Source organism: Chinchilla lanigera, unplaced genomic scaffold, assembly GCF_000276665.1.
Source record: "Chinchilla lanigera isolate Chin_1 unplaced genomic scaffold, ChiLan1.0 scaffold00036, whole genome shotgun sequence".
Lineage (NCBI taxonomy): Eukaryota > Metazoa > Chordata > Mammalia > Rodentia > Chinchillidae > Chinchilla > Chinchilla lanigera.
The window spans coordinates 2,691,314-2,710,882 of NW_004955437.1; the positions used below are offsets into that span (position 1 = coordinate 2,691,314).

General features: G+C 50.8%; 1 protein-coding gene across 1 annotated transcript in view; it reads right to left on the reverse strand.

Moving 5' to 3' along the window:
* Nucleotides 1-6,684: 6,684 nt before the first annotated feature.
* Nucleotides 6,685-19,569, reverse strand: part of LOC102018326 (chromosome unknown open reading frame, human C6orf106) — a gene marked incomplete at its 5' end in the record, with an annotated part of 72,001 nt that continues 59,116 nt past the window's right edge. Inside the window, 1 exon segment of the mRNA XM_005389532.2 lies at nucleotides 6,685-6,743. Coding sequence (XP_005389589.1) covers nucleotides 6,708-6,743 — 36 coding nt within the window. The 3' untranslated portion in view covers nucleotides 6,685-6,707.

The following is a 19,569-nucleotide window of genomic DNA, read 5'->3' on the forward strand; positions in this document are numbered from 1 at the left end:
AGCCTGTCCTAAGAGCAAGACAGGATCCACGCCCCTTCCGGGATGGTCCTGCTCCTCGACAGCGTCCACACTCCCACCCGAACCAAGACGTACTCACTGGGAAGTTTGTTGGCAGTGAGAGCGGGGGCCTAGGAGAGGCCCGGGCGGGCCGCAGGTGGGAGACTGCCCCCCTCCCAGCGCTCATCCCCACCTCCACGCCGGCGGCCCAGCTCACACCTAGCAGGTCGTGATGATACAGCAACGGTCCCCACATATTGGAGAGCTACCCTGAGCCTGTGAACTTTTTTAGGGTGGTTTAATTCCCACGGCACCTCTGGAACCCGTCATTTCACACATGATCAACACCACGGCCGCTCAGCCTAGAAGCAGCAGAGCCTGCATTCAAACCCAAGCTCGCCTACCTGGGTGCCGAGAGCAGAGGCAACACCTGCCAGAATCCTCGTCTATCCGTCCTTCCCACAAGAGCCAGGGCTGTGTGGCGCCCTCTGCTGCTCCCAGGAGCACGGCTGAGATGCGCTGGCAGCTCTGACCACACCCTGAGAGGATTCCCTCAAAGCTCAGCCACTTCCCCTCCTGGCCGGTGATCTGCCCACTGCCCTCTGATTGGGGAAGGGGGAAGCGGGGGTGCCTTGGCTTTATGGAGGCACCGAGCAGCGACAGCCCCCAGGATCAGGGATCTCGAGTGTCTTGACGGGGCTTGGTGCATGTGAGCACGGCCCCTCCAGCTCTGAGTCGGCCAGGCCTCTCTCCTGTGACTGTCCCAGACTGTCCTTGGGAGGATTCCCGCTGCTCCCCTCAAGTCCGCTCCTTTACTCTGATTTAGGTGACAGTAACTGGTCTAGCTACTAGATTCTAGTGGTTCAGACCCAATCTCAGGTGTGGCTGCCTCTCATACTCCAGAACTGCTTCCCTGCTTCTACCTGCACCTCCTGCAGTTCATTTGCAACCTGCAGCCAGGGCCCTTCTAAGGTACGTTGGCTGTGTGGCCGCCGCAGCTCACAATCCTCAGATGGCTCCCATCTCCTGACAGAAGCCAACCCACAGTCCAGCATCAGACCCCCTCACCTCTCACCTGCCTCTTACCCGCTCCAGGGCCTTTGCACTTGCTGTTCTTCCTGCCTGGAGTGTTCCGCCCCTGGACCTCCAAAGGCCTCCCTGACTGTCCACGTGAAATGCCAATCCCCTTCCCTCTGGGAATGCCTGCCTTCGCTGTTTCTTTCTGTTGAACTAGAATGTAGCTCCATGTGGCCAAGGGTTTTTCTCTCCTTGGTCCCTGCTCTGTCCCTGGCACCAAGGAGCACAAAAATGATGTTCAATAAACAAATAAATGGACTGCAAAGGGCCACAGGCAGTGTGGTCCCCAGGAAGGTACCTCCTCAAAGGTGACAGCCCTAGGACAAGCCCTGTTTGCATAGCCTCCTCCCCTCTAGACTCAGCAACTGGCCCTCGGGAAGGGACGTTCCTCATCCGTGTGTGGACCTCCTCCCAGGGCCCCCAGCACACCGCCCTCTCCCCCGTTCCGGCAGCCTGTCTCCCCTGTGCCTGTCAGTCTGTCTGCAGGCCTCAGCGTGTGTTACACCCTCAAGCCTCCAGGTCGCCCCTTACCCCATTCCCTCCAGACACCCACTGTCCCACGCTCAAGGGACTTGTGACTCTTAAAGTTGCTTACAAACTGTGCAGCAGGCCTGGCTGCCCTGAGCTGCCTTGTGTGGACGGCTATGGATTAAATGAGGCCACTCACATAAACAAATCGTTTCATAGGAGCTGGTCAATGACGGTCAGCAGGTGTTGCCATCATTATAGTGGACACTGACACTTGTTCATGACAGAAGAGTAGCACGCCGGGCATGTGGAAGCCAGAGATCACAGCCTGGTCAAACCACAGCCCACATCTTGACCATCACTGTGCCAGACGATGTCAGCTCCTTTGAATTCCTGCAGGCCTGGCCAATACAGCCGTGCCTCACAGGCCACCCCTGCTGTCCTCACAGCGCTGTCCGTGTCTATCACAGCACTCGCTGACCTGCAAGCTTGTTAGAAATGCAGCCTCTTGCTGCCTTGTCCAAGACCCACTCAGTCAGAACCTACATTCTAACCCAGAACTGCCCGAGACTGTACCACCTCAGAACTAGGGCTAAAAAGGGTGTGTGGTCCCAGTTACCAAACCAGCACATCTCCATCTTACAGATGGGCAGTCAGGACTCACTCTCTGAGGCCAGGCCCGCACCCACTCCTGCTCCCCGCCCATCTCTGACAGCTGGGGCAGCCACAAGGGCCTTTGGATACTATTCTCTCAGCAGTGGCCATGGCTGGGTCACAGCCGGCAGCAGAGGGAGGGGCCTTCTCAGGAACAGGGGAGGCACCCTGCTACAAACTGAGCTGGCCAGGGTGGTGGTGTGAAGCACCTGTTTGTTCTACCCGGCGGGCTGGGTCCCCGACCCCTACAACTGCCCCTCCCCATCCCTCAGGTCAGCTGAGAGCCCCTGTCACCCAGCCCCCGTGGGAATGGCTCAGGTCAGCTACCACCAAACTTGCTCCTTTTGCCCAGAGCCCAGTGACTTGACAGGTTACAGCCCCAAAGACAAACAGATTCTGCCAAGCAAATAACTGTTCAGCAGAAGGGGTGTCAGGACAGTCTGGGTCAGTGCTGCCAGAGACCCAGGTGATGGGGTGGGGCCCTCTCCTGTGAAGAACAAACAGCTGCAGGTGCCTAGAAGGAAGCAGGATGCAGGTGCACTGTCACGGGTTGGGTTGAGGATGAGAACACCTGCCCGAGGGTCTCAGGGCATCTCCCAGGCTCCTTCACCTCGGGCTGCGCAAGGCTGCCCTAAGTCTTCCAACTGGGCCCTTGGGTAAGGGACCAGGCCTGTGTGTGTCCTGGCCAGATACACCCCTATGCCTACACTCTAGATTCCCTAGCCCACAGCCATCACTAGAACATAGCTTGGCCAGGCAGGAAAGCCCAGTGCAGGCGTCTGTAGATGAAAGGCTACTTCTGCAGTGAACCCACGATACTACCACCATCTAGGAGGCCAGAGGTCCCCGCCTGCCCAGCCACTGACCCGAGGCTCAGGCAATGCCTTCCCTCCTGACCTCGCACTCTGCAACACACAGGGGTGAAAATATGGTAAGTTCGGAGCTCTGAAGACTGCTATAGAGATGAAGGAGGCCTGAAAGCCCACTTGCTGTCGTATCGGTCAGTTAGCAACATCTGCTTCCTGTCCCATCAAGGTCATTGGCCGTCCCGTGTGGATGCACGCGGAGGGCTTCCAGTTTACCTACCTCAGGCTCCCAGGCCAGCTCGCAAAACTTACCCAGCCCACCAACAGCTGGGGCGGCTTGCAGTGATGCTTGCGGCTGAGCAACGCTAACTCAGCAGGGCTTCTTTATGTGCCAGGGAAAGAGTGGTGAGCAACAGAGGCCTGGCACTCTAGCGACCAAAAGGCCATCTGGAAGCTGTTTCCTGACCTTTCTAGTCACTGGGCACGAGGAAGGACAGCAGGCCCAACTGCAAGCCCAGGACCGATTTCCCACAAATACAATGAACTCATGGTCTCAGTTTTCCCCTGGGAGAGGGCAAGATCCAGAGACCACACGGGTACATCACAGAGCCACGTGGGCCCCGCCCCGCAGGCCAAGCAGGTTTGAGGTTGCAAGAAAACAGACGCAGGTGGCAAGGTTTTTTTGTGTTAATTTAATCATACAAATATTCATTTACACAGTAAGGAAAACCTCATCTTCAGCTCCTCCCAGGCACCACGAGGCCCCACCACAAACACCCACCAGCTCGCTCGCCACACACACGGCTGTCCGGGTGGAAGGGGCAGCACTGCTGCTCCCGCGCTCACCCACGGAACCAAGGGAAGGCGATGCAGGGCGGGTGGGTGCGGCGGGGCACCAGCTGCACCTCTGGGCCCTGGCAACCCTGACTCGCTCTCCTGCGGAGGCTCAGACTGAATTTGGGGAGGGGTTCATTCTCTTGCCCGCCTCTCTTCTTAGCGGCCTTCAGGCCACCAGCGAGCTCCGTGCGTTCTCTCCAGGCAGGCCGTGTCTTTGATGGGCTTAGGGCTACAGCCAGTCCTCACTAGGAGAGAAGCTGTTTCTTGTAGAAAAACACCCCAAACTCAACTGTCCCCACAGCAAAAAGAAAAAGGCATGCACACGTGCACACACATCCGCACACACACCCCGCACTCCATGCACACGGACCGGTTCTTCCCCAGGCTGCACTCCTCCATCTTCCCAACTGGGCTCAGGCCCCGTCACCCAAGGACGGTGGCTGCCTCACCTCTTGGGTGCAGACGTTGGGGGTCCCGCCCAGAGATGGCCTGCTTCGAGTGAGGATTCTGAGGAGCACGGACTACTGGGGCTGAGAGGTAGTCTCTGCCACCCCGCTAGACGGGGGAGGAGAGGGGCGCCACGCGATGCTCAGGCCGTGAAATGAAGGCAGGGAGAATGATGGTACCAATGCCCTCCTCTAACCCTGGCGAAGCCACCAGTCAAAGCCTGCCCTGGCCTTCTGCAGAAAGTTCACCTTGTAGTGGATGTGCACGGGAATCGTTTGTTCTTGGGAAGGAAGCCATGGTGCCGGGCCCTGTAACTTGCTGGGTGAGGCTGCCTACAAGCAAGAGGGCAGGATGCTTCTGGACTGGACTGGATGCTTCTGGAGGTCTGGACTTTCCGACGGTGGTTAATGAGGCCCTTGCTGGGAACCTGGGACAGGGCACCTCGTGTGGGGCAGACAAGGAAGGCAGCAAAGCAGGGGGTGTGAAGCCGCCCAGGATTCTGCCACGCTGCTTCAAGGCTGGCAAGCAGGAAGGGGGGCATGTGAATGCTCCAGGGTGGCAGTGTCCTAGGAGATTGGCACCAGCAGCAGCAGCAAACCGGGTCTAAGGAGGCTTTGAGACAAAAAGCCGTCCTGAGACCTGCAGTGCAGCACCCAGAAAGGACTCCCCTCGGCTCTGCTGGGAGTGGGGTACTGTGTGCATAGAAAGTAGGCGCTCCAGGGACGCCCTGGTCCAGCCCCAGCTGCAGGCCCTCTCCACGGTGGGCTCCACTCTTCTCCAAGGCTTCTGGAGCGAATCAAAGATTTTTGGGAAGTGGAGAAGTGAAGGGGGAATTTCATACAAGCCTCTTACCCACAATCAATCATTTAAAAACAAGTCTCAGAGGAGATAAGGAGAAACACCACACACTTTTTGGAACTCAGACACCCAAACAGAGACAGACAGGCAGGCAGACCCTCACCCACACCCAGGCTACAGGACCCCTGACAGCCCCTCATCCCCTGGACCCCCTGCTTTTCTTGCCCCCACCCCGGTGCAGATGGGGGTGTGGTCACTGGCAGGGGACCCCGCAACCGCACCCTCGAGGCACACTCCTGGCTCTCAGACCAACCAAGACTCGAGGGGGTGAGGGGGCCGAGAAGGGGGACTTGCATATTCTCGTATCTTTGGCGGACAGCTGTTCTAGCCTGGTTCAAGCTTCCATGGAGACAACCACATCACAACCTGCTTGGAATTCACGGCTCAGCGGGGCCACCCCTGCCCACCTCCTCACCAAAGCCCAAGCTTCCTGCTGGGGTGAGGGGCTCTCACTGCCATCTAAATGTGGTCTCCAAGATCAAGTAGTCAGTGACTGTGGCCCTGGCCCATGACACGTTCCCGGTCTGGGGCTGCATTTTCACGTCTTTAATAGTTCAGCCTCCACTAACGGGCTATGAAAACACCACGGACGACTGCAGGGAAACAGAGGGCAGGGAGCTGTGTGACAACAGAGAAGCATAGGATGCCCCTTGGCCTGCTGCACACTTGCTGGTGAGCTGCAGCCCCCGCCCAGCGCGGCAGAACCGCTCCCGGGCGAGCGGGGAGCGGCCGCACGGAGAACGGACAGCGCAGTAAGCACGACGGTGTTTCTCTCTGCCAAGAGAAACATGCAAGGAAAGCGATCTGAATGCTCACAGGTGTGTGCAGAGGACGCCTCTCAGCCGCAGAAACTTCCCCCGTCACCCGAGATCTGTCCTCAAGGCTTCCTCTGCGGGCCACACAGGGAAGTTTGGTCTTCAGAGAGGTTCTGATGCTAACAAGCCACGGGGTTGACAAATACAAATGTCAAAGGTGTAAATCAACAGAAGATTAAAGAGAAGAGAGGAGGAAGGGCGAACTCATCGGCTGATGCCACTGGAGACAAATGGGGCCAGCCTGCTGGAGTCCTGCGGCACCAGAGTCCCCGCCATGCCACGCTGGCTCTCCACCTGAGCTGCTTCGGGGGCAAGCACTACTCTACCGAGCATCTTCCCCTCGTTAAAAAATGAAGGGGGAGGAGGGGGAAATTAACGTGCTCAAAACTACAACCTCTGTAGGCAAAATAACTTTTGTGTAAAAAGATGGCTTTTTTTCCCCCATTCAGAACTTGTTCCTTCCCCGAGCGCCCCAGTGACTTGTTAGACTGACACCTAATGAACAAAACCCAAGGTGGCCGTGCGGATTTCTCGGTAGCCTCAACACCATCCCTGCGACTCGGCGTTCACACATGCACACTGAGTCCACGCCACACTAGTCTGTTCTGCTGCTTCCTCTTCTTCTGGGGTGGGGAGTCAGGGCCAGGGGTCCGTGCGATGCGGTCTGGAATCCAGAGGAACCCCTTGCCCTCCCCCCCAAAGTCGGGCCTTCTGTCTTTTGTTAATTTTTCTTCTCGCTGACACCCGTTTAAGACTGGCCGAAGGGGTAAGGCCCGTGGAGCCCCTGGAAGAGAGTGAAGACAGTCAGTGACAGCAACACAGCAGTGCAACCTGACAACCACACCAAGCGCAGGATCTCTCAGTTCCCAGGGAGCAGAAGGAAATCCCAGCCACAGACAAGGACGAAGGTTGCCCTTGTCGGACAAAACCTCAGCAGACCAAGGATCAGGACATTTCAAGCTGCTAAACTCACCGAATCACACCATTCCAAGACAGGGTGGCCAGAGAGACTGCCCATCCTGCAAAAGCTCTATCAGCTGGTGCCAATTTCCCTCCACTCACGTGGCAGTGTTCCTATTTCCTTCTTCATGCCCACCCAAGAGCCTCCCACACTACTTCTACTGCTGGTTAGGACACAACAGAAACAACGCAGCAGAAAGAGCGACTGTCCACCCAGCACCTAGGAACCAGGCATGGTCTAAGATCTGTCCTTTACGGTCTTTAATTCTCACCTCCGCCCTACCAGCCAGGTGAGCATTACCACACCCACTTGAGACTTCCATTCTACCGCAGGGTGAGACTTGTTCAAGGTTACATGGATGGTATGAGGCAGGGCCAGGACTCAAAACCAAGTCTGATGAACTGCAGTGTTTTGTTCTCTTACCACACGCTAAGAGTCTTCCTCATTCCCACAGGCACTTTCTATGCTGCCTGGCTGGGTGGAAGTTTTCATGGCGTTACTTTTCCCTTTATTAAGGACATGTGAGATGTGCCGACACCAGTACTTGTTGAATTAATAACTGAAGATGGTTATTTCTCAGACTGTGACCTGGCGTGTCTGACGCACCCCACCCTCCAAGTCACAAGAAGAATCGCCCTTTCAAAGTCGGGTCTGTAAACAGCCGCTAGGTTGGGGACACATGTGACTGGATCGTGCCATCCATCTGGCCACAGCCCCCAGGCTCTTAGCTGGAGACGCATGGCTCTCACCTACCACCCCACGGAAAGTCCTCAAAGACCAGAGGTACATCTCTAGCTGCTCTGTGGATTCGCAGAACAAAACATGCTGAGGTGAACAGGAGGGATGGGCAGCGGGCACTGAAGGAGCCCCAACTATGCGCCTGCTGCTGCAGCACTTAGCGCGTTCTCTTAGTCCTCCGAAGATGCACAGAGACAAGCATGACCTCTGGCCAGGGAGGCGAGGTAACCCATCCAGGGCACGGCAGTGCTGACTGGAGCAGGTGGTGTGAAAGTTGCCAAACGTCGCACTGGTGGCCAACCAACTCTGCGGCCACAGCCCCCATTGGCTCAACCTGGGGCGGCAAAGCAGTGCAGGCAGCTGCTGACTCAGCACTTGTGGACAGCATCCACGCACCCAGAATGACAAGAACAGCAGCAGTGTGGGCTCCCTAAGATTCAGAGCCCGTCTCTACAGGAAAAACATGCGCCAAGAAAAGAATACTTGAACAGCAAACAGCGTTTGTTTTTGATGAACACTTTCGACTGTATTCTTTTCACTGCTTCCTGGTCCGAAGCACCACACTTCCACAGAATTTGTAAAGCGGGCACATTTGTCTGTAATCCTGCAGAAGGGATTGTGTGGCTACGCCAAAGAGCTGTTGTACCTTTCCATCTGACAGACAGCTAAAACGTGCAATTTCGTGCAACTGGCAGAGGGAGGGAGATGTGCATTTTCAGATTTCCACTTGAGTGTCTGGGCCTTCAGGCTGTTTGGTGTGGTGTTTAGGCAGCTTAGATTATGGTTTCCACAGGTCCTTTTATTTTACTGGCAAAGGTGGGCATGCGCCTTTCACGAAGAAAGACGCTAACTCCCTTTTACCCACACAGGGCGGACGTTTGGTATGGAAAGGCAGCCTGAGAACAAGATCTCTTTGTTGGTGTTGCTGTCGCTGTAGTGCTGGACCTCACACGTGGTAGGCAAGCACTCTGCCACTGGGCCACATCCCTGGCCCAGAACGAGATGTTATTCTTCTTCCAAATTAACCACCACCACTTCAAGAAGGGAGAGGGAGCAAACTCTATTTTCAACCACTTTATGGTCCCGACTCCCAGTGTGCAGGACTAGAGGTGTCACAAGTGGGTCACAGAACACAGGCAACACAATCCAACTGCAAAGCAAAAAGCTGGTGAAGATCCAAGAACAGCTTATGTGGGGCACTGTGGCAGGAGGCTGGGCAGAAGCGCCTTTCCTAACAGTGGGTGGGGGTATGCTCAAAACAGAAGACCATCCACACTTCAGACTCTGCTTAAGTTCTAAGACCTGGTATAACAGGTTCTAGTGTTCAACTCCAGCCAAAAAGTAGGGTTTGGCAGTACAGAGAATGTTCACTCTCTTCTGGGGCCTAGTGACTTTTATCTGCAGGAAAGCAGATGCCAAATGTTAACTAACCTGAATCAGTGAATTATCTTCTATAACAGCTGTGTCATTATTAATAAGGAAAACAGATCAAAGGGTAGATGTATCAGATGATTCCAGAGAACACTGAATTCAACTCTGACCCCAGGTAAGATTAAGGCCATCAGCATGATTACAAAACCTAACGAGTTCAGTGTAGAAAGCCACCCTCCTCTATGAGGAATCATACCCAGTCTCACAGGGATTTGCCAAGACCAATTCATCCATGCTAAATGTGGATGTGAATACTGCAGGCCAGAAAAAAACTTCCGGCTAGGCATGGTGGTACACCCCTGTAGTCCCCAGGAGGACTGTATGAGACCAAGGAGCTCAAGAACAGCCAGGAGAATAGGGCAAAAGCCCATTTCAAAACAAAGTATAAACTCACTTCAGGTCTAATGGCCAGTTCCCCAGGGTGTACTTGACTTGTACAGAAATGGGTTTTCAAAGGCTATGCTGCTTGCAGCAGCTCCATACCCTTCAGCTTTGTACCCCTGGGGCCTGACCAGTTGGTGACCAAGTTAAGCTCTACCCTCCTCAGCTAAGGCACAGCAGCTTCTATGTTCACCAGCGTGGGGGAAGAGGCCTTAGCCTCGAATCAGCTGCATGTTTACAGTATGAGTGAGTATGACAGTATGGGAGAGGCCCTGAACTGTACGCCGCAGTGTGGTATGACTACTGCAAGCCATACTTTGGTAAATTTTCTAAAATATGTTCGAAAGAGGACATCTGTAGACATAAATTCAGTATCACCATCACAATCTTCTGAAACAATTAAAATCTAGTACTTGGGAGCCTGTCCTCAAAGCAAACCTAAAACAATAGTCTCTGCTTTGTTTTTTGTAATAGTTCACAGTTGTCCCTGTGGAAGAGCAAGGGGTACTCCTAGCCAGTGATTCAGGGGTCAGTGATCTTATGTGTGGGTTCCCTTCAGTAGCACAGAGTTTTTCCTGAATTCTACAAGTCAAAACCACCTCTCCAAGGAGTACACACTGAGCATCCCTTGCCTGAAATGCTTGGGACAGAGTGTTCTGGATTTTGGGATATTTTCATATACATATCGAGGCATCTTGGGGTTGGGATCCAAGTTTACATATAAACTCATTTATGTTTCATATATATCTTATACACATAGCCTGAAGGTAATTTTCTAAAGTATTTTAATAACTTTGTTCATAAAACAATGTTTGTGATGTAGAATTTTCCACTGTGGCTTTTTTTTTTTGTACAGGGGATCAAACTCAGGACCTTTTGTTTGCCAGGCAGGTGCTTGTGCCACTGAGCTGTATCTCTGGCCTGTCCACTGTGGCATTATATTGGTGCTCACAAAGTTTTGGTTTGGGAGTGTTTTGGATTTCTGCATTTAGGGACGCGTGCACCCACACTGACGCTAGCTGCCAGCCAAAGCACTACTCAGTGCCCGAGCGTCCTAGGCATGTTCCACCTCTGAGCCACATCCTCAGCCCTACACATTTTTGTTGAAGGTTACTCACCAGCTTTCAACAGTGGACAGTACAGTACCGTCAGGAGAGCAAGCTGCCCTGTCCCTGTTAATTATCTGTGTTACACAGAGTAGATTGATACATCAGTAAACCGAACAGGGAACTGTGAAATATGCTGCCCCGGTGAGCCGGCTGTTTTTTAACCTTCCAGGAAAAGGTTGGAACTCCTAACAATAAAAGGATGCCTCCCTAGGAGCTTTCTGGGTTACTTTGTCTATGTGCATGGGTACTTACTTAGATAAACCACCACAACACGGAAATGTTCACATACCTGCCTTTATTTCGCTTTTATTGTGATTTGGTTTAAATAAATAGAAAGGTCCACACAGGTTAATAAAAAGACAGGAGTGTTTGTTGCACGGCTGTGAAATAACACGCTCTCCCAGTGTACACTGATCCTCCTCACTTCCTGGGCCAGTCCTGGTCATCGCTCTGCCCGCCCAGGGCTCCTTTTGTATCATTTATGCACACTGAATGCAAACACAGAAGAATATAGGATTTAGTAGTAAGTTCGGTCCTGATTTGCACCACAAACATGGTGTGGTGTGGTGTGGTGTGGTGTGGTGTGGTGTGGTGTGGTGTGGTGTGGTGTGGGCTCCTCACAGACCTGCCCTGTCTGGCAAGGGCCAGAGACTGAAAAGGCCCAGATCAAACTCTTTAGTTTCTCATTAATCAGAAATGAAATTAAGGCTGCTGGATTACCAGGCAGGATAATGAGCACACTCTTAGGAAAATTCAAAAGGCCACTCTTGGAGACTGCTGGCTGCTCAGGGAGACTGGTTGGTGACACAGCAGGGCCACTTCAGCATGAGGAGCCTTTTGCAGATGATACGACAGCGCTGTTCAAGACACTTTCATAGGAAAGTCCCCCAAAGTTAAAGATGCACATGATGTACTGGCCAAGGGTGAGTGTGAAAACCGCCAGAGAAAAGGTAAAAGCTTCTTAGGCATAAAGGGTGATAGTGGGGCTGGCTTAGTTTACAGCCTTCTGACTACCAAACTGTTTAAAAGCTTAACTCAGTTGTGAGTGTGGAGAGTATCTCCCCCACCTCTTTTTTTGGGGTATGTGCTGCTGGGGATGGAACCTAGGGCCTTGTACACACAGGCAAAGGTTCCACCACTAAGCCACACGTCCTGCCTCTGGATATCCTTTTTTACTGCTTTTTATTTTTTTCTGTCTTTTTGAGACAGGGTCTCGCTATGCAGTTCAGGCTGGCCTTGAGTTTACTTTGTAGCCCAGGCTGGTCTCGAACTCACAACAATCCTCCTGCCTCACTGCTTATTATTATTTTTGTTTTTTGAGGCAGGGTCTTGCTACATAGTTCAGACTGGCATCAAACTTGCAGCAATCCTCCTGCCTCAGACTCCTGAATGCTAGGATTACAGATGTGAACCACCTTATCTGGCTTCCTAAATATGTTCTAAAAAGCCCTGCAAAACCATTTCTCATACTTACCTCTGCAACCGTCTCTGCTGCTCTTAACTAACCTCTACAGTTCTTCCGGGGAACTTCCCCTCTGTCCACTCATCCTCCCTCCAACCACCCATCTACCTGATGCGCCATCCTCCCTCCGTCCTCCTGTCACCCACACATGCCTCTCTTCCCTCCTTCCTCCCATCTCACAGCCTCTCTACAGCCTCCCATCGTCTAAGCTACCCAAGGCTAAAGACAACTCTCACAGCCTTCAAATAAGAAAAAAAAATCACCATGAACAATCAAATGCGAACATAAATAATGAAAGCATTACTGCAAGTTCCATAAGGAGATGGAGGATCCTAGCTGAGACTTATTGCCCCTTCCAATGACTTCAGAAAAGGTGATATCCTGTGTGGACATCCAGCCCCAGAGATCTGTATTACCAACTGCACTAGAATTCAAGTGGTCAGAGCTCTCTCATGGTCATCTCCTAGGGTAAGCAGGAGAGTCCTCAAAAGGAGGAGAGAGCTGATCAGAGGTCCTCTGGGAAGGACACCTCAGGAGCTCACCCAAGCTCCTGGCCACATGGCCGCCAGCGCTGCATCAGGGCAGCTCAGCTTCGAAGGTCAGGCTGCTGGTCCCGCCTCCCTGCACTCAGCTCCCCTCGGCTGACTTCTCCCTCCCAGCATCATCTCCTCACCTGTCATGTTACTCATGACAGCCGGCTTGCTGGCGGAGGAGAGGAAGTTGTCTCTCGTCTCCTTGGTCTCAGTCAATCATACTTGGTTTTACCTCACTAGCGAAACTTTCCTTACTTGGCTCTCAAAGGTCTTCCTTGGAAATTCACCCCACCCTTTAAGTATACCTCACTCACCACAGCCAGGCTGCGGGCCAGTGTCCCGTGAAAACACCCTACCTGGGGTTGCCGCTGAGCCTACCTGCTGTGGTAGTTCTCTCTGATTCAATTCAAATCCACCATCTAGCAGATGCCACTTTCCTGACTACAAATCTTAATGCTGTCTCCCTTCCCCAGACGCAAATGAGCACTTGGAACTCAGTATTTCCCATTCTTACCAGCTCTCATTCCTTCCCACAGGCTAGTCCCTGTGGGATTAGAGTCAATTCTTTGGAGACAGGGATTAGCACCAGCTGAGCACCTCAGAGGCCTCACTGTTACTGAAGCTACTTCCCCTAAAGCAGCCAGTTTGAACTGGCCCTTAGGCAGTGCCATCACAGCAAAAAGCCCCAGGCTCTGAAGGCTTGCAGGGAAGGTCCACCCCTCTGGAAAGGGCTTCACCCTAAGCTGAATGCTAAGGAAGCCTACACCTCTTTCCCCAAGGTACAAGAGCTCCTCCTTGTTCTTAGGTTTTGTACTGGTCCTGTCGGATAGGATAGACTTAGCAAAGAACAAGTAATTTGAAAACTGAGCATCTATACCTGGAGACAAATTCTCACACTTTTGAATTACACTTTTAGCTGCTGAGATCTTCAATTTCACTAGTATTACTTTGAGAACTCTCACCAGAAATTAAAATGCTGAACTCAAGAGTATATGGGAATGAGTCCTTACCACCAAAATAAAGCATGCTGCGCATCCTGGGGACACCAGTTCTATTACAGCAATAACAAGGCCTCGCACACAGAAATCTAAAACAATGTTCAGAACCCAAAGCAAATAAAATGGAAGGGATGGCTTTGACTCTGTGGAGGCACAAAAGAGAGAGTTCCTGAACAGATTCTTAATTCTCAGTCAGACAGCGATGTCACAAACAACAGAAGACATTTTCTAAGGCTCACGGTGTTTGCTGGATTTATTTTTAAAATAGACACACGACCCACACCAATGCAAACAGCAGCAAAGCAGGGAGGACTTTACTGGCTCTTCTGGGTTTTCAATAGAATCATCATAGTGTAATATCAAGTCAGTCTCCTGGTGAGCTTCTCCTGGTACAGAAGGTGCTAAACTGCCAGAGATCTGGGTCAGGTCCCTTAGTTGCTTGGCCTTGCTTCCTCCTTGGCCACAAATTCTCTTGCAGTCCTTGCAGATGAACGAACAGGTCTCTACAACCTGACACTAACTGTATAAAATACCTCTGGAGAACAGCCACAACTGACTCTGCCCACCAGCAAACCTCATCACAGTGCCACGTAGAGCATCACATTCTTAATGGGTCCCTGGGTCATTCTCTATTCTCTTACATCCCCTACTAACCTACTGGTGATCCTCTTAGCTGTAGCTACAAAATAATTATAAATGGACCGCTTCTACTATCCTCCCCCACTGAGCCTCAGGCCCTCATGCTCTTTGCCTGGATGACTGCTAACTTTCCATAGGTCCTCTTGTCACACAGGAGCCAGGGAGATCCTCTTACTGCATTAGACCATATCACTCCTCCATTCAACATCCTCTGATGGCTCCCTTGCTTCTTTAGAGCAAGAGCCCAAACTTTACAGGGTCCAGAACACCCTCTGAATTCATCTTCTACTCTTCCTCTCACTCTGGCCATCCTTCTATTCCTTGAACACTGCACTGGCCAAATTTCTACCTCAGGACTTATACTGCCCGTCCCTCTGCCTAAAATATTCATTCTCCAAAGAGCCTTTGCAGAAACAATACCTAACTTTAAAGGGAAAGTAGGCCAAGCCTCTAAGTATGTTCTAACTCTAAATATTCAGTGTGTTCAACGGAAAACTTTGAATTCATTCCAGAAAAATAAAACCACGGAGACTATCTTTTGGTCCCAGAGTATAGACAGGCTTTTTTGACTTCGAAGAGCTATACATGTTGCTGTTGCAGGAATAAATTAATGAAAATTCCAGTGTCAACAAAATCTATACCCAAGTGACTACGTAAGTTTTTAGAATCTTTTCCCTTCCTGGAAGACAGAGAAAAGATAGAGAAGATAGAGCTTAGTCGTAGAGAAGTTACACAATAATTTGGTCAGTGACTGACTGGATCATCACTTGAAACATGGCCATCATCTACAGAAGTCCACGGCGATGAGCTCAGCTAATGTGTACCTGAGCACCGTAACTGGGAGGCAAGCTTCAGAGCAGAGCAGGGTCAGGAGCCAGTAAGAGCTGCCTCTGCTTACACCCTGATCTTACTGCTTTCCAGCTTTGTGGTGGTGGGCCTGGGCTCAGGAAGTGGAAGGGAGGAACAAGTGTCTACATCACGGTGCTGCTGGGTTCACTAAATGAAGCAATGCATGTCAAGAACTCAGCCTGCTGCCTCTGGGAAACAAACACTGTGGATTATTGTAAGTTTTATAAAACTACTCAGCTCCTGAAGTTATATACACTGATAATTAAACAATAACTAAAAAGTCCTCCCATAGCGCAGGGCCTGGCAGGCACACAGTGCTCCGTAAATGGCAGCTTTACAGCTCTGGGCATTGCGCTTTCATTGGCCTAGAAATAGTATCTTCTGCTACCTGTTCCTTGCTGGAGGAGAACAGAGGCTGGATAAAATACAAGTTTTTCTTCTATCTTCTCACTGGACTACTTTAAAACCTTTTAGGGAAAGGATCTGAGGTTTCATGGCCGAGGAAAGGTTACAATGGTGCCCTCTGACATCTTGCATAACCATTAGCCCAGCTGAGGAAACCAACCACCTGCCTTCTGGTCAAACCCTGGGAACTCGGCAAATGTTAGACTCAGTCACCTGAGAATCAGCCTTATTGTGTTAAACTTACTGGCTACTGCAGCCAGAGCCTCCGTATCTTCAGGCCCACATAGTGAAAGCACTGCCTTTTCCAACCTCTTCTGCTGCACCCAAAACTATTTGTAAACCCTCACGTGGATGGAGAGAAAATAACTCATGTATGCCCGAGTCAACAGCCAGCCACTGGAGAGAGGCGACTTCTGATGCGACAGAGGCAGACTGACCGCTGCAGGAGCTCCACACAGTGGGGGAGGAGCAAATGGATTCGGGCGGGCCGGGCTCATGCTGAGGAGCAGGAGCAGTGGGACACACTCCTCCACAGATAATAACACGTTTCTCCTTCTGAACCAGTGCTTGGCGGAAGTAATAACAGTGGCTCAGGCTGTAATCCAGTTTAAAGTAGAAGTATATGGCATGTATCAGCCCCCAACATTTTAAAAGGTAAGAATGAAAACAACAGCCAAGTAAAAGAATAAATGAATTTATACCCTTTTTAGCTTCCTCAGTGTAAATTCTGTCTTTTTTGGTCATGCTACGCACCGAACCCAGGGTCTCACACACACTGGACAAGTGTTCTACCACCGAGCTACACCCCCCCACTCCAAACCCTTACTCCTTTACAGAAAGGAAGTGAAGAAGCATCTGGCTGTCTTGAAAAACAGCCCCTCAGTTTTTGCCAGCCACACCCTCTTCCCAGCTGTCTGGAATCAGACCATTTGGTGTCTCTTTACTGCTCTGGAAAGACCTTCTTAGAAGACAGCCAGAGATCTAAAAAATTACTAGCTTACATATAAGAAAGAGACAAATCTAATTTTAACAGGCGTTCTGCTCTCCTTCCACACCTCATAAAATATTCTGCACTACTCTCCCACAGTCTAAACAGAAGCTACCCTGGGCCCTGGATGAGTCAGAGGGCTAGAATTCACTTCAGCCTTAGAGTGAGCAGCAAGCTGTGTAACTGCTGGTATCCAAAACTCTGGCGCTATTGCAATAAAGGGTTAACTGAAACAGCTCCTAACCTTCCCTATTCACCTGGGACAGGTTATCCACAAATGAGCTGACAATGAGGCTAGCCAATTTCTGACAAAAGCTACGAGCCAGATTTATGACTCGTAGGAGCAGGTCAGCATATACTTACTTTGTGACTCCCTGACAGCTCTCATGGGGAAGAAGGGGCCAGGGCCTCTCGGCTGTGGGGTGCAGCTGGGGCGGCGTGCCCACCTAGAGCTTCCCTCCAGGGCATAAGCACTGAGTGCAGAGAGTTTAAAATTATTTAAGAGCATTTGGGGAAGGACTCCACCGTGTCCACTTCCTGACACTGAAGACACACCATTCGGCTGACACACCCATCTGCACATCCTCAAACAATCTTTTCATCCTACCAATCTTCACAGATTAAACTGTCACTATGGGGGCAGCAAGAAACTATCTGCCGACCAAAACTGTGGTCATGGGCTTCCAAGAGCAGCTTGCTATGGCGGCAGGGCATTTCCTTCAAGGTAAGCCAGCATACTGTGCTGCCAACTCGGTGATTCCTGACACCGGCGTGCCAAATACCCCTCCCACCCACCTGATAAAGACGGCACTGGGGAGACTGAAAACACTTCCTAACTGTGGAGCCCCCTAGGGAGGGAGGGAGGGAGGTTGGTTCTTTTGCTCATTCCTTCACTGGTTTGTTCCTTTCTTCTCATTCACAAAATGGTGCTATTATAAACTCAACATGGTTTGACTACTCTGAGAGTTAAAATTCTTATTTTATTTTTTTGTCTTTTTGAGACAGAGTCTCACTATGCAGTTCAGAATGGTCATGAGCTCACTTTGTAGCCCAGGCTGGCCTCAAACTCACAATGTTCTCCTGCCTCAGCCTCCCGAGTGCTGGGATTACAGGTGTGCGCCACCACGCCCGGCTAAAATTCTTTTTTTTTAAATAAAGTTTTTTTCCAGTACCAGGAATCGAACTCACGACCTTGCGCTTGCCAGGCAGGCGCTGTGCCGCTGAGCTAAATCCTCAGCCCCTAAAATTCTTATTTAAATAATTTTTATTCATTTATTTCTGTTTACGGGGGATTGAACCCACGGCCTCAGCACTAAGCTACATCCCCAGCCCTTTTTTTATTTTTTAAAACCCTCTGAGACAGGGTCTTGCTCAGTGGCTAAGTTAATCAGCCTGAGCCTGAACTTCCAATCCTCCTGCATCCACCTTTCAAGTGCTGGAATTACAGCCGTGTGCCACCATGCCTGACTTTTTTTTTTAACCAATCAGGAAAAAATCACTACTTTAAATACTTACCAAATGGGAGCGCTGTGAAAGCGAGATGCCACAGGTAGCATACAATTTACATTAGAGCTGCTTATCTTACTTTGAAGCTGCCTCCCTTCCTGCCTTGATGACACTAGTCAGCTTGGTTTGTGCTGGACTTCAGCACAGTCTCCAGCCCAACAAGAGCATCTAGAGGAAGCCCAAGAGTACCAACTAGGAAATACCTTCCAGTAATGTGGGGCCTGGTTAGAATCCCATCTTTGGCTTTCCCGGCCGTGTGGTACTTGCGAAGTTAGCCAGCCCCTCGAAGTCTCTGTACCCTCCCCTAGCAGTGAGATGATACCTGTGCAGCACTCAGCAGCATGCATGCTGGCACTCAGGAGTTAGAAAGTAACGCCGGCACACACTTGACATCATGTCGTCAAGTATACACGCCAGAGCCTGAAGCACATCTACCTCTGAAAATAAACCACCCATTTAGGAGTATACCTGCTGTAAGTCTCACCTTTAGTCAACACTTATGATACACGTCCATCTATAGCCATTTAAGCACAGCACCAGTTTTTCCAAAGCCATTTGTAATTACTTCCATGCCCCACTGTCCATCTCCACAGCTCTTGAACCATACGTTTCGTACTCATCCTGCCATCAGCACTTAAAATTTCTCCACACCACTGTCCTTGCTGTCTCTACCTTTCCTAATCTCAGCTAACCTTGAAAAATCCTTGGCTTCAACTCCATCTCCATATCATCTCTGCTTCTCTGACTCCTACCACTGCCCACAACCCGACCACTACAAACAAATTACGTATACATTTTGACTCTGTTGTTCTCTACTGACCAAATTCATGCTTCATCTTGCCTGAATTGCTCCCTAAGCCTGCTGCATGCTTCTCTCCCCTACTGTACTGAGCTCACTGTGGGATCACATATTTCACATGAGTCTCCCACCATACAATGTATACTAAATAGTGCACAAATGTGTTGACACTTACTGATCTATACCCTTTTCCACTCTTTTTGTTTGTTTTTCAGACAGGGTCTTGCTATGTAGTTCAGGCTGAACCCACTATGTAGCCCAGGCTGGCTCTGAACTTGTGGCAATCCTACTGCTTCAGCCTCCCAAGTGCTGGGATTCCAGGTGTATGCCACTATGCCTAGCTCCCTTTCCATTCATTTTTAAGGAGGCCTAAGAGGCAGAGCTGGCCAATTTTAGACAGAAATACTCTCAGAAAACTTGGTTGAATGCTTCATAAACAATATGCTTTCTGAGTAAGATTCTGCTTAGATTAAGGAAAAAGGAAACCCCAATTTTCTCTTTGGGATCCAGGTTTTATATTTTCAATGCATTCTAGTCACTAGCCTTCTTGGATGTTATCTCTGATGGGAAGCTACATACATGTAAATGATCCCATTGAGTCCATAGACAAAATTAATCCAGGAGCTCAACAACTTTAAGAAATACCTCAATAGCCTTACCCAGGCCAGTCTTTTCAAAAGAAGCAGCATCTGGTAGGAGCCTAATTAAGGCTAGCAGAAAGTATCAGGTCACCATGTCTTGTGGAAAATCACTAGAGATGGCCAAAAGGCATCAGTCCATAGACCAGGTGTGGTGGCTAAGTCAGGAGAAT